The sequence below is a fragment of the Grammomys surdaster genome, unplaced genomic scaffold (genome assembly GCF_004785775.1).
Source record: "Grammomys surdaster isolate TR1022 unplaced genomic scaffold, NIH_TR_1.0 169, whole genome shotgun sequence".
Classification (NCBI taxonomy): Eukaryota; Metazoa; Chordata; class Mammalia; order Rodentia; family Muridae; genus Grammomys; species Grammomys surdaster.
Window position 1 is genome coordinate 2,344,581 of NW_021604617.1, and position 14,080 is coordinate 2,358,660.

The window sequence follows — 14,080 nt, forward strand, 5'->3', positions numbered from 1 at the left end:
GTGTGTGTGTGTGTGTGTGTGTGTGTGTGTGTGTGTGTGTGTATGCATACATACACACTTTTTATTTAAATATCCCTGGCTGTCCTGGAACTTGTTCTATAGACCAGGCTGGCCTCTAACTCAGAGATCTGCCTTTCTCTGCCTCCTGAGTGCTGGCCAATTTTCTCTCTTAATATTTCCTGTTCAAGTATTATTTTGTAATAATTTTGAGTTTTACTTATTTACTGAAATAGTAACCCTGTTATCAAAAAAGAAAGCATTGCTTATTATCTGTAATTCCAAAATTCATTTCTTTTGAAGCCAATCTTGTATGTTAACTGTCTTGTATGTTAACTGTGTTCACGTAGTAAAGGGGAAAGAGTATCTGGGGATAAGAGGAGACAGCTCAGTAACTCCTTATGAAATATTTTAAGGTGGGGTCTCCTGTAGCTCCATCTGGCCTTGAACTCCTGGCCCTCCTGGGATCACTTCCCCAGGACTAAGATTATAGATATGTGCCACCTCAGGTTGCTTTTTACTTTTTTAATGAATAAAGAATCAGACCTTTATTCATCCCTGAGTCCAGTATTCACCACAGAGAATCTCATTTGCTTCATTTTCATGGTAATACTATTTTGTGAGTATGGTTTTTGTTTTTTTTTAAATTGTCCCCAACTTTGCTGGGTGCTTCTCCCTGCTCACCTTCATCAAAGGATATGATGGAGGAAGCAGAGTTGAATGCATCTACCTTCATTTCCTCCTATTATAAACAGAGATTCTTGGTCTAGAAATGAATAGGTCCCAGTACATACAGGGACGTATCCACTGTCTCTCTGGGCAAGTTTCTCTTCACATGGTTGGCTCCACATTTGGCGGTTCACTGGAGATGCTGAGCACCAAAAGACTCTTCCCCTGTTTCTATCATATACTATGACAGCTTCCAGAGTCTCACTCAAGTACTTGCACTCTAGTTCAATGTCCATTAGTCTTGACTATTATACAGCTACACAACCCCACACTCGCAGACTGTGTTCTAGACAGCACTGGTTGGGTGGGGGTGGGGGGGTGAAAACAAAACCCAAAATCTTTCCTGTAACTGGTTTATGCCAGACAACAGTGTGAACTTCCCACAGAATACAACTCCACAGAGGAAGAAACTGAGAGGCAGGGAAGAGAAGACTTGTCTACAGCTTACTGAGATAGGAAAAGGTGGGGGGCCAGAGACAAGCCCTCAGCCCATTGAAAGCCCAACTTCTGTTTGTGCTACTCTTTACGTATCTATTACGTGCCACCCATATCTTGATAGTTCCCAAGTGCCACCTTATACTAATTGTTTTGGTTTGTTTTTGGTTGGTTGGTTGGTTGGTTGGTTGGTTGGTTGGTTGGTTGGTTGATTGATTGGTTTGGTTTAGTTTTTTGGAGACAGGGTTTCTCTGTATAGTTCTGGCTGTCCTGAAACTCATTCAGGCTGCCCCACAACTCAGAGATCCACCTGTCTCTGCATCCCAAGTGCTATGATTAAAGGCGTGCGCCCCACACCCAGCTTTATCTTGTTTTCTAAAATATGGCAATGTCTCTCATGTTTCCTTTACATTTAATTCTCTTTCTTCTCCTTCCATTCTACCCAAACCCCTTCTTAAAGACTGTGGCCTGAAACTCACAATTCTCCTGCCTCTGCTTCCAGAATCTTGGGATCACAGGTATGCACACACACATACCTCTTCTTTTAATTATTCACTTTTCTCTTTCTTCTCTTTCTTTTTTTCTTTTTTTTTTTTTTTGGTCCCTTTTTTTCTTGGTGAAACAATAATTTTCTCCAGTAAGGGCTACAAAGACAGGATTGGTGGTACACATCTGTAATCTCAGAATTCATCTGGGTTATATAGTGAGTTCGAGGCTACTTGGGCTACATGCACTCTGCCTCAAACACGTCCACCCATGGTACCAATATCACAAAAAGATATAAAATGAATAGTTCTTCCCACTGCTACTTAAAGTAGCAGTGAAGATGAGTATAACCCTTTATATTTTGTATACCGAACACACCAAATTGTTCTCTAATTTATCCTTCATGTCAGTTTATTATGTGATATTATAATCATTAAAATTAAAACCAAAAAGTTAAGTGAAAAAAATACAAACTATGCTCTTGGATTTTTTTCTTTGAGACAGGGTCTTATTATATAGCTTTGGTTGAGCTACAAAATACGGAACTCACTAATGTAGAACAAGCTGGTCTTGTCAGAGATCTACTTGCTTCTGCCTCTCAAATGTTGGAATTAAAGGCATGTGCCCCTGGCTCATGTAGATATCTTAAATTACATAGTAGCCACATTGAAGAAATAAAAACCACAAGTTAAATTAACCTCATTGTATATATCTAAAATACTATCAGGGCTATTAAGATGGTTCAGTGGGTAATGGTGCTTGCCACCAAACCTGAGGATTGAGTTACATCCCTCTGTATCACATAGTAGAAGGAGAGAGCCAATTCCTACAAGTCAATTCCTACAACTTCTATATGCATGGCACGGCAGAGAAATAAGTAAATACATTATTAATTAATTAAACCTAGAACTTGAAATTAAACTATACAGGCATGAATGGACTCCATCTGAGTGGATGGAGTCACCATAATAACTGGGCAATCCTCACTTGCTGAGACAAATAGTAATTTCATGCCTGGAAGTTTCCCTTTGGAGCCAGGCTGCAGTATTTGAACTCAGTTACCTTGTGTAGTTTTCCTTGTATCCAGAGATGTCATCATTGGGAGACCGTAGTCTCCGCTGAGATGGAGCCTCCAGATGCCAGTAGTTGATGCGGTTTAGAAACATCTTGGCCAGCTCGATTGTTGTCTGCCTCTCTTTTGATGGCAAGTGACTAAACTTGTACTGTACAAAGTTGTTCACACCCTAAAAAGATGAAAAACCAGCATATTCATGCATCTATATGACCACATTAACTCTGAATACAACCAGTTACCTCACTGGTTATTAGCAATGAAAAAGAAAAAAAAAACCATAATTTTTCAATAGAGAAAAAAAAGTTTTCCTTTTGCTTCAAAAGAATCAATACTACCCATGGAAAATCTCCCCTCTGGTCACAGTGGAAGAAGTGACAAAAGAAAAAAATCAGAATTATCATTCTGTTCCCACTTTAATCTGGACCATCAAAGAGAAAATCACAGACAAACATGGGAGGGGTCAAAAACTCCTAAACAAGTAAACATGCAGAATGAGCTTCTTGGATAAACGTTTCTGCCTGTGAAATTTTTAAAAGTTTGTACCTTATCTTTAACTAAACACTAAAATATACACTTTTAATAACACTCTTGTAGTTTTAGCAAGAATATCAGAGGAAGAAAAAGCATTCATAGATGTGTACTTTTCCAAGAGAGTTGTAGATTGATCTAAATTTTCTACAAAACACTCCCATCTCATCACATAAAAGAACAAGAAGTCTTATTAATTTAGATTTGATAGGAAACGTATTCTTAGCCAGGCCGTGGTGGTGCATGCCTTTAATCTCAGCACTTGGGAGGCAGAAGCAGGTGGATCTCTGAGTTTGAGGCAAGCCTGGTGTGCAGAGTGAGTTCCAGGACAGCCAGGGCTATACAAAGAAACCCTGTCTCAAAAAACCAAAGATGAAGAGAAGGAGGAGGAAGAGGAGGAGGAGAAGGAGAATGAGGAGGAAGAAGAGGAAGAAGAGAAGGAAGAGGAAGAGGAGGAGGAGGAAGAGGAGGAGGAGGAGTAGGAGGAGGAGGAAGAGGAGGAGGAGGAGGAGGAGGAGAAGGGGGGAAAGAAAATTTATTCTTATAAAAAATCATGTATTTATAAAGATGCTGGTATCATGCGGAGGTTAGCACTGTCAACTTGACATGACCTACCTGGGAAAGGAGTGCCAGTTTACATTGGGATGGCCTTTGGCCATAGCTTCAGAGGATGGTTTTAATAAAGTTTATTGTCGTGGCATGAGCCAGCCCATTGTAGGTAGCACCATTCCCTATGACCTAGGTTCTGATCTGTTTAAGCATCGACAAACAAAACTGAACACAGCAAGACTGAATGCATTAATCCCTTTCTGCTCTTGACTGTGAATGTGATATGATAAGCTTCCTGTTGTTCCTGCCACTGTGACTTTCCTGCTACGAAGGATGGTAACCTGGATTGTAAGCTGAATAAACACCTTTCTCTGAAACTGTTTTAAAAAAAAAAAAAAATCAGGTATTTTTATCACAACAGAAATCAGGTATTTTATCACAGCAAAAGAAACAAAGCTAGAATTAGAATTAACTCCCCCCCACCCCCACCAAGTTGCAATGTTTTCCACTTCCTTAATGAATTCTCTCTCCTCAATAGGCTTTTTCAGACAGCGCCAAATGAAAACCATCCTTTTCAGATATCAGAAGCACGAAAAGGCACGTTTTATGAGTTCTTACTAACTACAAGTTCTACTTATTTCTCCCTCCATACAGAGCAGAGTCTAAGTGTACAACACTCATAAAAGACAAAAGCCAGATTATTCATGAAACTGTGCATGCACCTGCGACGCAGAGTGTCCTAGGTGATCTCTATAGTCTTAGTAGGAACATCTTGAAGATGGTTGGGGACGGATATAAGAACTATATAGAAATGTGGAAGGAAGCATAAAAGTTCTTCAGGCTAGAGTGTAGTAGCTTAATGGTATATGCTGATTACTGGTTCCGGGTTTGAGCCCAGCAAACAAAAGCTGGCAGGGCCTTCAGCCTTAAATTCATGTAAAAAGAGCTCCTGGAAATACACTTACCTGTTCAATACTTGGCTTTTCAAATGGTGGCTTCTTCTCCAAGGAGCCTTCGACCACAGGTTTCCCTCTTTGTAAAATTGACTTTCTCAAGAGCTGCAAAGAAATCATTTTTAAAAACAAACTTTAGTGTGAAAGGCTATTGTTAGGTGTGTTTGTGGATATGTGGTTCAGGTTTTGGTTTTTTCAGACAGTCCAGGCTGACCTCAAACTCATGGCCCTTCTTTCTCAGCCTCAGCTTCCCAAGTACTGGGATTATAAGTATATACCACCATATCTAGCATTCAAAACGCACATGTATGGATGTGTATGCATACTTGTGCGTACACACACACACACACACACACACACACACACACAAATACATCCCATATTATATCTATTTCTGTCTTCCCAAACCCCACCCCACATATACCTAAGTTTTAAGAGAAGTCACCAACTATATTCTACTTAGCTACATATATAAGAATTAATCCTTAAGCCAAACACTCAAACTCCTAGATACCACAAACTTGTCTCCATGCCTTTAAACAGAGCTAGATAACTTCTTAATTCTGAGTAGTCTGGACTACCCTGCACTAACCCCCCCCCACACACACACACACACTCTACTCCTCCCTCAGTTTCCCCTTCTCTCCCATTTTTGCTTGCTAGGGACCCAGAAGGCCAGTGAGACTCATTGAGGCCACCACAGGTAGCTGAAAGCTCTCAGAGTCTTAAACACTAGAAAACGCAGGATCCACTCTGCACACATAAGGCCAAGGACAAAAGCACAGGCTCAGAAGCCTGGAAGCTTTCTCTGCTTCTGCCTTTTTCCATTCCTTCTCCGTCTGTAGATGCCAGGTGCATGTTCTCAGTGCCCACAAACCAAACACACTGCTTCTAACTCCAGCCCGAGGATCAAAGGTTCCAGAGAAAGAAAAGGGCACAGAAAAGGGAATATTTCACCACAGAGCACAATACCTTCCAGGGGCCCCATATAAATTATGGGTGTGAGCAAGTTACTGATGCTTTTTCAATGTGCTATGTCCATCTTCACAAAAACTTGATTGTAATAAAGGTAAATACTGTGTGTGTTTGCAGTGCTAAAAATTAAGCATGAATCAGTTGTAGCTCTGCCTGGAATCCCACAACTCTGAGGTGGAGGCAGAAGGATCAGAATGTTTAGGCCATCCTTAGCTATATGGTGAGTTTGAAGCTACATGAGACTCCATCTTAAAACAAAACTAAACAGGATTTATCATGAATTTTAAAAACAAGAAATTCCAGTTCCTGTGTTTATTTTTAGAATTAAATAAGATCTTCTTTGTTAGCTCAGCCCCTTGGGAACTTGACCCACTGAGTTCAGTTTTGAGGTAAATCGATATGAACCTTGGTTTTTTTTGTTTTGGTTTTTCAAGACAGGGTTTCTCTGTGTATCTCTGGCTGTCTGGGAACTCACTCCGTAGACCAAGCTGGCCTCAAACTCAGAAACCCTACCGCCTCTGCCTCCCAAGTACTGAGATTAAAGGCGTGTGCCACTATTGCCTGGCCTAAACCTATATTTTATATATATATATAAAGGGATAGAGCTGGAAACTGGGCAAAACAGCTCATGCTATCATCCCAGTGCCTAGGAAACTAAAGCAGTAAGGACTGCTACAAATTCATAGCTAGCCCTAGCTACCCAGTGAGTTTCAGGCTAGCCACAGCTACACAGAAAGATCCTGTTTCAAACAACAACAAAAAGATTGGCCTGAACTACATAGAAAGCCCTGGTCTAAGGAAAAGAAAGAAAAAGGGATGGTTGAAAGAGAAGCGAGCACTGGCCATCTTGGATTCTGATTTTAGAAGTAAATATATGTGTCCTGTTGTTTGGAGATGAGGGAGGCCAAAGGCCACAGCGCTACAACCTGGGCCAATGTTTGCTGGCTTGTTCTACTGGCTGCAAGCCACATGGCCAACGGGATGGAAAGCCCAACAGCAAATTGACTTGCAAGGCAGCAAAAGCTGTGGGGGCACTTGCTCCAAGACAAACACCAGCTGTAGTTATGTAGTCCTTGTTTTCCCTCAACGAAGACCTTTCTCCAGAGAAACACTAACAGCTAAACTGCCAGTATTAAGTCAAATGACTCTGGCCCCACAGCCATGTTCACAAGCTGCCACCTGAGAGATCTATCCTACAGATGCTGTGTGACTGACTCACTTCCCCACTGACTCCATCCCAGTCTGGAATATTCCAAGAGTACCCTAAAACTTTAAAAAATGGATTCTCTTCTCTCTTCCGTCTTCTACTCATCCCCCTATTCTTCAGTTAATACAATAATAGAAAATGTAAGAAAGAAAGGAAGAAAGAAACAAACAAACAAATAAACAAACAGAAGGGAAAACTACATAGCAAATGTTTAAAGACAAGAACCCTGTAGAGAATCCACTGAGATTCCCAGCAGCCATGGCAAAGAAGGAATTCACTGGATAACTTAGCTCTCTGTCTCACACAAAAAATAAGCAGAGGCTGGAATGTAGCTCAATATAGCACTTGTCCATATTGGAATACAAAGGAATATAAGACCCTGGTTTCAAGCCTCACTAACACAAAAAGTAAAAAATAAAAATAATTTAAGTACAGTAGTTCTCATTAAAAGAAGAGAGCTTTTGTGGGCTATGGACATAGCTAAATTTCTGGTGTGTGCCTTGCCTTCATGTGGTACACAGACATACATACAAGCAAAACATTCACACACACACACACACACGCACGTATGCACAAATACTACAGAGAAAGAGAAAAAGAGTGACCAGGGAGGGGAGGTTAGTTCGTTTTATAAAGATCTCTATAAATAACCAAGCATGGAGGCCTGTGCTCATAAACACAGCACTAGAATAACCGAGGAAGATCATGAGTTCGGTCAGTTCTGGAAAACACTGAGAGACAGTATTTCAAGACTAATAATAATTTAAAAAAAAAACTGTCTCCGAAAAAAAAAAAAAGGAAAAGAAAATACAGATTCAGCACGTGTTTCTGGCCATGCCTTCTGTTTTCACGTATTTCCTAACATCTTTACTAGGGTTGCACAATGCAGTGTTGGCAAAGAACTCAAAGGTTGGGTTTTTTTTTTTCTTGTGTGTGTGTGTGTGTGTGTTTCCTTATAAGATTTTTTTATGTGTATAAATGTTTTATCTACAAATACACACGCACATGCACACACACACACACACACGTACAGGAACCTGCAAAGGCCAGAAGGATGCATCCTGGACACTGGAGTTCCAGACAGCTGTGAATCACCCAACATGGATGCTGGGAACTGAACCCAGGGCCTTGGAAAGAGAGGTGCTCTTAACCACTGAGCCATCTATCCAGCCCTCGAGTTTCTTGTTTTACTTGTCCTTCTGCTGCCTCCTTTGAGGTTTTGACAAAGTCTCCCCTGTCATCACCTGTGAACAGCTGTGTGAAAGAAGGAAAGGCAGCTGGGGACAGTCGACTTCCCTAGATCTGTTTCTTTCCACTGACACCTGTCTCCAGGCTCCACCTTGATGGTTTCATTGCTCTGCCTTCAAGCCACAGGCTCTCTGCCTGGGAAGCTCCCTGGCAGAAACAGCCCTTTGCCCTTCACAGGCTTTAACATTGCCAAACCATTCCCGATTATTCGCTGGCCATATCCTTGACTGACATATGACTCCATGTTGGAAGAATTTTGTCTTGTTAGAGCTCTGTCCCTCAAGATACCTCAGTGTCATCTCTGATACAGGCTATGCTAAACGCCTGTTTGATGGATGGAAAGAAATCTATGAGCATATGTGAATCAAGATGTCCAATTTTGCACATGCATGTAAAGACATTTTAGAGACTCCTGAAGAAGCAGAGCTACAGGAGCAGAACTGAGTGCCTTCTACCCACAAATTGTACATGGCACTGGGATCATCAGCATGATGGCAGGAAAATAAAAGGCTTTGGAAATGCAAAACTCTCACCTCACACTAAGCACAGTGGCCCATAACTGAAATGTCAGTATCTAGATTCTAGGTCCTAGAAGGTAGAGGCAGGAAAGTCAATTTAAAATAAGCCTCAGCAACACAGAGTTTGAGGCCAGCATGGAGTACATAAGACAGTTTCTCAAAAAGTAAAAATAAGACTGGGCAGTGGTGGTGCACACCTTTAATCCCAGCACTTGGGAGGCAGAGGCAGGCGGATTTCTAAGTTCGAAGCCAGCCTGGTCTACAGAGTGAATTCCAGGACAGCCCAGGCTATAAAGAGAAACCCTGTCTTGAAAAAAAAAAAATAGTAAAAATAAGAGGGCTGGAGAGATGGCTCAGTGGTTAAGAGTACTTGCTATACTTCCAGCAAACTTGAATTCAGTTCCCAACATCTATGTTGGATATCAGACAGTTTGCAACTACCTATAACTCCAGCTCCAAGGGACCCAACAGCCTCTCTGGCCTTTGGATGCACCCATACTTAGGTGCACAAATTCCTACACAGACATAGACATATACACATAACTAAAAATAAGTCATTTAAACAGTAATAAAAACCCAACATGATTGTTTAGCAGGAAAAGGTACTTGCTACCAAAGCTGATGACCTGAGTTAATCCCTGAGAACCCAATGTAGGAAATATAAAAATGATTCCCATAAGCTGTTCCCTAATCTCCACCATCTGAGTCATGACACTCACGAGTGCATGTATATACATGCACACCCAGAAGTAATTAAATACAATAAATAAAATGTTAAGATCTCACCTTGAATAGGTAAAAATAAACTTGTTTGGTATCTGCATCTTCTTCTTTGTGGACGCAGGTAAAGAGATACTCCACATCCAACACAATTCCCAGGAGTCTGTTCATTTCCTCCTCTGACACATTCTCCAAGTGGGAAACATGAGCAGCTTACGGTGAGATCAAAGGAAGAGATATAAGAAGTCAAGAGACAGTCATAAACATCATCCTTAATAAAGTAGAATTATCACCTAACATGATGGCACTAACCTGAAATCCCAGCCCTGGCAGGCTGAGACAGGTGGAATACGAATTCCAGGCAAACATGAACTACAAAGCAAGGTCCCAAATACAAATAAAACAGTGGGGCCATCAAAGATGGGTCAGCAAGTTAACACTCTTGTCACATAAACCTGATGACTCAAGTTCAATACCCAGACCCACAGTGTAAGGAAAGAATAGACTCCTAAACGCTGTCCTCTGACCTCCTCACATGTGCCATAGCATGTTCACACCTACACATACATACATACATACATACACACACATACACACATACCAACACAATGATAAGTAGCCAAGCATGGTGGCTGACAATGAGCTGACTCAGTGGGTGAGGGTGTTTATATCCAAGATTGACACCCTCATTTCAATCTCCTTGTCTCAAACTGTAGGAGAGAACCAGCTCCAGACAGTTGTTCTCTGCCTCCACAAGCACATTGTAGCAAACACACACACACACATACACACGCACACACACAAACAAACAAAAATTAAAGAGGCCAAAGCAGTCTTTGTAATCTTCTTAACTGAGTAAATTCAGGGGACACATCTGAATTCGCAAGCATCAATACTACATCTTTGCATTATCAACCTGAAAAGGAGCTGATGAGCTGAGCATACCCAGTTTTAGTAGCGAGAAAATATTTAAAATCTCTCTCTTGGCAGTTTTCAAGCATACAATGCATAAAAACTCATTTCTTTGACTTTTGAAATTATTTATTTATTCTTTTGTGTGTATATTTGCCTGCATATATGCATATACATGATAGTCTGCCTGTTACCCAAGGAGTCTAGAAGAGAGGGTACTAGCATTAGCAAACATTTATGAGATGAAAATTGGACCCAGGTCCTCTATTAGGACAAAAAAATCCTTTTAATGGCTAAGCAATTTCTCTAGCCCCAAGAACCATGTCTTAAAAAGCATGCCTTCTTAGGACTGGTGTGGTTTCACAAAACACTTGGCCTAGCCAGCATGAGTCCCCGAGTTCAATCCTCAGCAGCTATGCAAACAAAAACAAAAATAGACTTAAGAAAAATATAAAACTGAAGCATGACTACTTACATCAAAAATCTGCTTTAGAAAATATTAAGGAGGCTGAATATACCGTTCAGCAGTTAAAAGGACTGGTTGTTTTCCAGGACCCAGGTTTGATTCCCAGGACCCACAGGAAGGTTCATAACCAACTGTCACTCTAGTTCTAAGAGATTTGATGTCTTCTGACCTCCACAAGCACCAAGCACACATAAAAAGGCAAAACAGCCATACACTAAGTTTTTTTTTTTTTTTTTTTTTTTAGTAATTAGTGGTTCTTTAGGACTTAACACAAGCTGCTTATCAGTGAAGAGTATTGCCTTGTAGTTAGAGGGAGGCACCCCTGAGTGTTGGCATCAGTAGAGGGTGACTGAATGCCTAAAGTCCAGAGATAAGTTTATCATGTTCAATGCTAGAAAACAGCCCCAAAGATTGAGAAGTGTGGCAAAAATGTAAACCCCGCCCCCTCCAACCTATGGATGTGTCTGGACAACTTACATAAAGGAGCAAGGAGAGAGAAACTTAGGTAAGTCATCCTAGGCTCTCAGAGCGATGTGGGTTGTTTGAGTAAGACCATGTTTAGACTGCCCTGAGAACAGAGCGAGTAGTCGGGAGTTTAAGAAAACGCGGTGGCCTACATGGAGAAACCCTGTCTTGAAAAACAAAAAACAAAACAAAAAGAAAATGCAGCGGCTCTGTAAGGTCACAAAGAATGAGTGAATCCTGTGGCTGATGGGGAAGAAGATGAGGACAGAGACAAGCCAGCTGTCATTTCAGGATGACTGTCACATTGTTTTAGGAGTCCAATTGGCTGCCGGGAAGTGGTGGCGCAGGACTTTAGTCCCAGCACTTGGGAGGCAGAGGCAGGTGGATTTCTGAGTTCAAGGCCAGCCTGGTCTACAGAGTGAGTTCCAGGACAGCCAGGGCTACACAGAGAAACTCGGGGGGAAAAAAAAAGAAGGAGTCCAATTGTCCTTGTTGGTAGTACCCTTATGTTTTGGAGATAGAGAAGCTAGAAGTTCCCAATAGCCTGATATTTGATGAAGCAAGCTGGTGTCAGAAATTAGTGAGAGGCACACACCTGTACATGCAAGACTTAGGCAGAATGATTAATACAAGACCAGCCTTGAGTGGCAACAAAGAAAAAAAGTATTTCTGCAATTAACTGACATAAAAATTTTAGCCTATTTATCTCCAAAATGAGGTCTGTCCCCTGAAGGCTTCCAACTGACCTCAAGGAAGAACCTGGTTCCTGCACAGACCTAAGAAAAAACTGACCTAACATTGTTCTACTTACATGAAGTCTAATTCCAAGTGAGATGGCCACATACTGTAGTCAAGTAAAAAAATAAAATAAAATGTACTTATGCCATTTTTTTAATTTTACTTGTTTGTTCTTCTTTTTTTCCTTGGAGACAGGCTTTATCTGTGTAACCCTAACTGTACTGGAACTAGGTCGCTAAACCAAGCTTGACTTGAATTCATAGAGATCCACCTGCCACTGCTTCCTGAATGCTGAAACTAAAGGTCTGTGTCACCATGCCACCGTTATTTATTTATTTATTTATTTATTTATTTATTTATTTATTTTTGAGACACTGTCTTACTATGTAATCCAGGCTGGCTTTGAATTTGATATGAAGACAAGGCTGGCATCAAACTCACAGAAATCTGCCTGCCTCTGACTCCCAAGTGCTGGGATTAAAAGTGTGTACCACCACAATCAGCTTTGAACAGTAACTTTTCTGTTTGTAAACATTTGTAATTTGACATGAATGTATAGTATAGTCTTAGAAATAAATGGAAATGTAATTAATTCCTTTTCCGGAGTATTGTTTAATTGATTTTCTCAAGTCTTACAGTGTAGATCCAACTGTTCTAGAACTTGCTCTGTAGACCAGGCTGGCCTTCTAGCCTCAAACTTGTGGCAATTTTCCTGTCTCTGTTTCCCAACCGTAGGAATTATAAGCATGTACCTTGATGCTCAGGTTTTGGGATTGGCTTTTGCCATTTTTTCCCCCTTTGGCAATGTCTCACCGTGCACTTCATTGCCCTGGCTGGTTTCAACTCTATAATCCTGCCAAGTCCCAGCTCCTGCTGAGACTGGCTGGGGTGTGCTATTTTAAGATGTGGTGAGTACTTCCTTCCTACCTCTCAAGAAGTCTCATCAGCACAGTATAGCAGTTAATATGGGAAGGCCTGGCCCCTCACCACTGTCCTTGATGGGTGTATTCTCATAACAGACCATGCTATAGAATCAGTAATGACTACTGGTGCTCTGTTGCACTGACTGGATGCCTTAGGTGTTGTGTTACTTTCCACAGATACTGCCCTCTCTAGTACTGCCAACTCCTCTGCCTGCCTTGTGAGAATGCCAGTCTTTTCCCACTGCCTTAAACGAATTCAGGTACTAATGGACTGTCATATGCTGTGCAGAGGCTTGCAGAGTTTGTGAGGGCCTGTGTTTGACTGAATGGATTTGATAGTATAGAATTTTTAAATTTGGAAGCTATAGAGAGATGGCTCCGTGGTTAAGAGTCCTGGCTGCTCTTCCAGAGGATCTGGGTTCAGTTCCTAGCATCAACGTGGCAGCTTACAACTGTTTGTTATTCTAGTCTGGGTCACTGGAGTGGTGTTCTGACATCTTCTGGTCTCTGTGGGCACTCCAGGCATGCAGTTTACATACACACATTCAAGTAAAAAAAAAATCATATTATTAAATAAATGAATAATTTTTTACTTAATATTTTTATTTTGATTATTTGGAAATTTCATGCCATACACCCCAATCACAATTGCTTCCCAGTTCTCCTAGGTTCATTTCCAGACTTTTATGACCCTAAAAATATAAAGGGAAAAAATATTCATTTATTTAAAAAGAAACTTAAGGTTAGGTGTGACAGTGCATGCCTTTAAACACAGCAATTGGGAGGCAGAGGCAGGGAATTAATGTGAATTCAAGACTACCTCTTCTCCAAAGTGAGTTCCAGGACAACCAGGGCTACATAGGAAGACACTGCCTCAAAATACAAAAACAGGGTTGGAGAGATGGCTAAGCGGTTAAGAGCACTGACTGTTCTTCCAGAGGTCCTGAGTTCAATTCCTAACAACCACATGGTGGCTCACAACCATCTGTAATGGGATCTGATAACCTCTTCTGGTGTGTCTGAAGACAACCACAGCATACTCATATACATAAAATAAAATAAATCTTTAAAAAATACAAAACAATGAAGGAAAGAAGGAAGGAAGGAAGGAAGGAAGGAAGGAAGGAAGGAAGGAAGGAAGGAAGGAAGGAAGGAA

General features: G+C 41.1%; 1 protein-coding gene across 1 annotated transcript in view; it reads right to left on the bottom strand.

The window, feature by feature from the left end:
- Kat2b (lysine acetyltransferase 2B) overlaps window positions 1–14,080 on the bottom strand; it is a 99,879-nt gene that overhangs the window by 38,710 nt on the left and 47,089 nt on the right. Inside the window, exons 3-5 of the mRNA XM_028766602.1 lie at window positions 9,487–9,632; window positions 4,765–4,857; window positions 2,710–2,891 (exon numbers count right to left, since the gene is read on the bottom strand). Coding sequence (XP_028622435.1) covers window positions 2,710–2,891; window positions 4,765–4,857; window positions 9,487–9,632 — 421 coding nt within the window. The remainder of the gene's footprint in view (window positions 1–2,709; window positions 2,892–4,764; window positions 4,858–9,486; window positions 9,633–14,080) is intronic.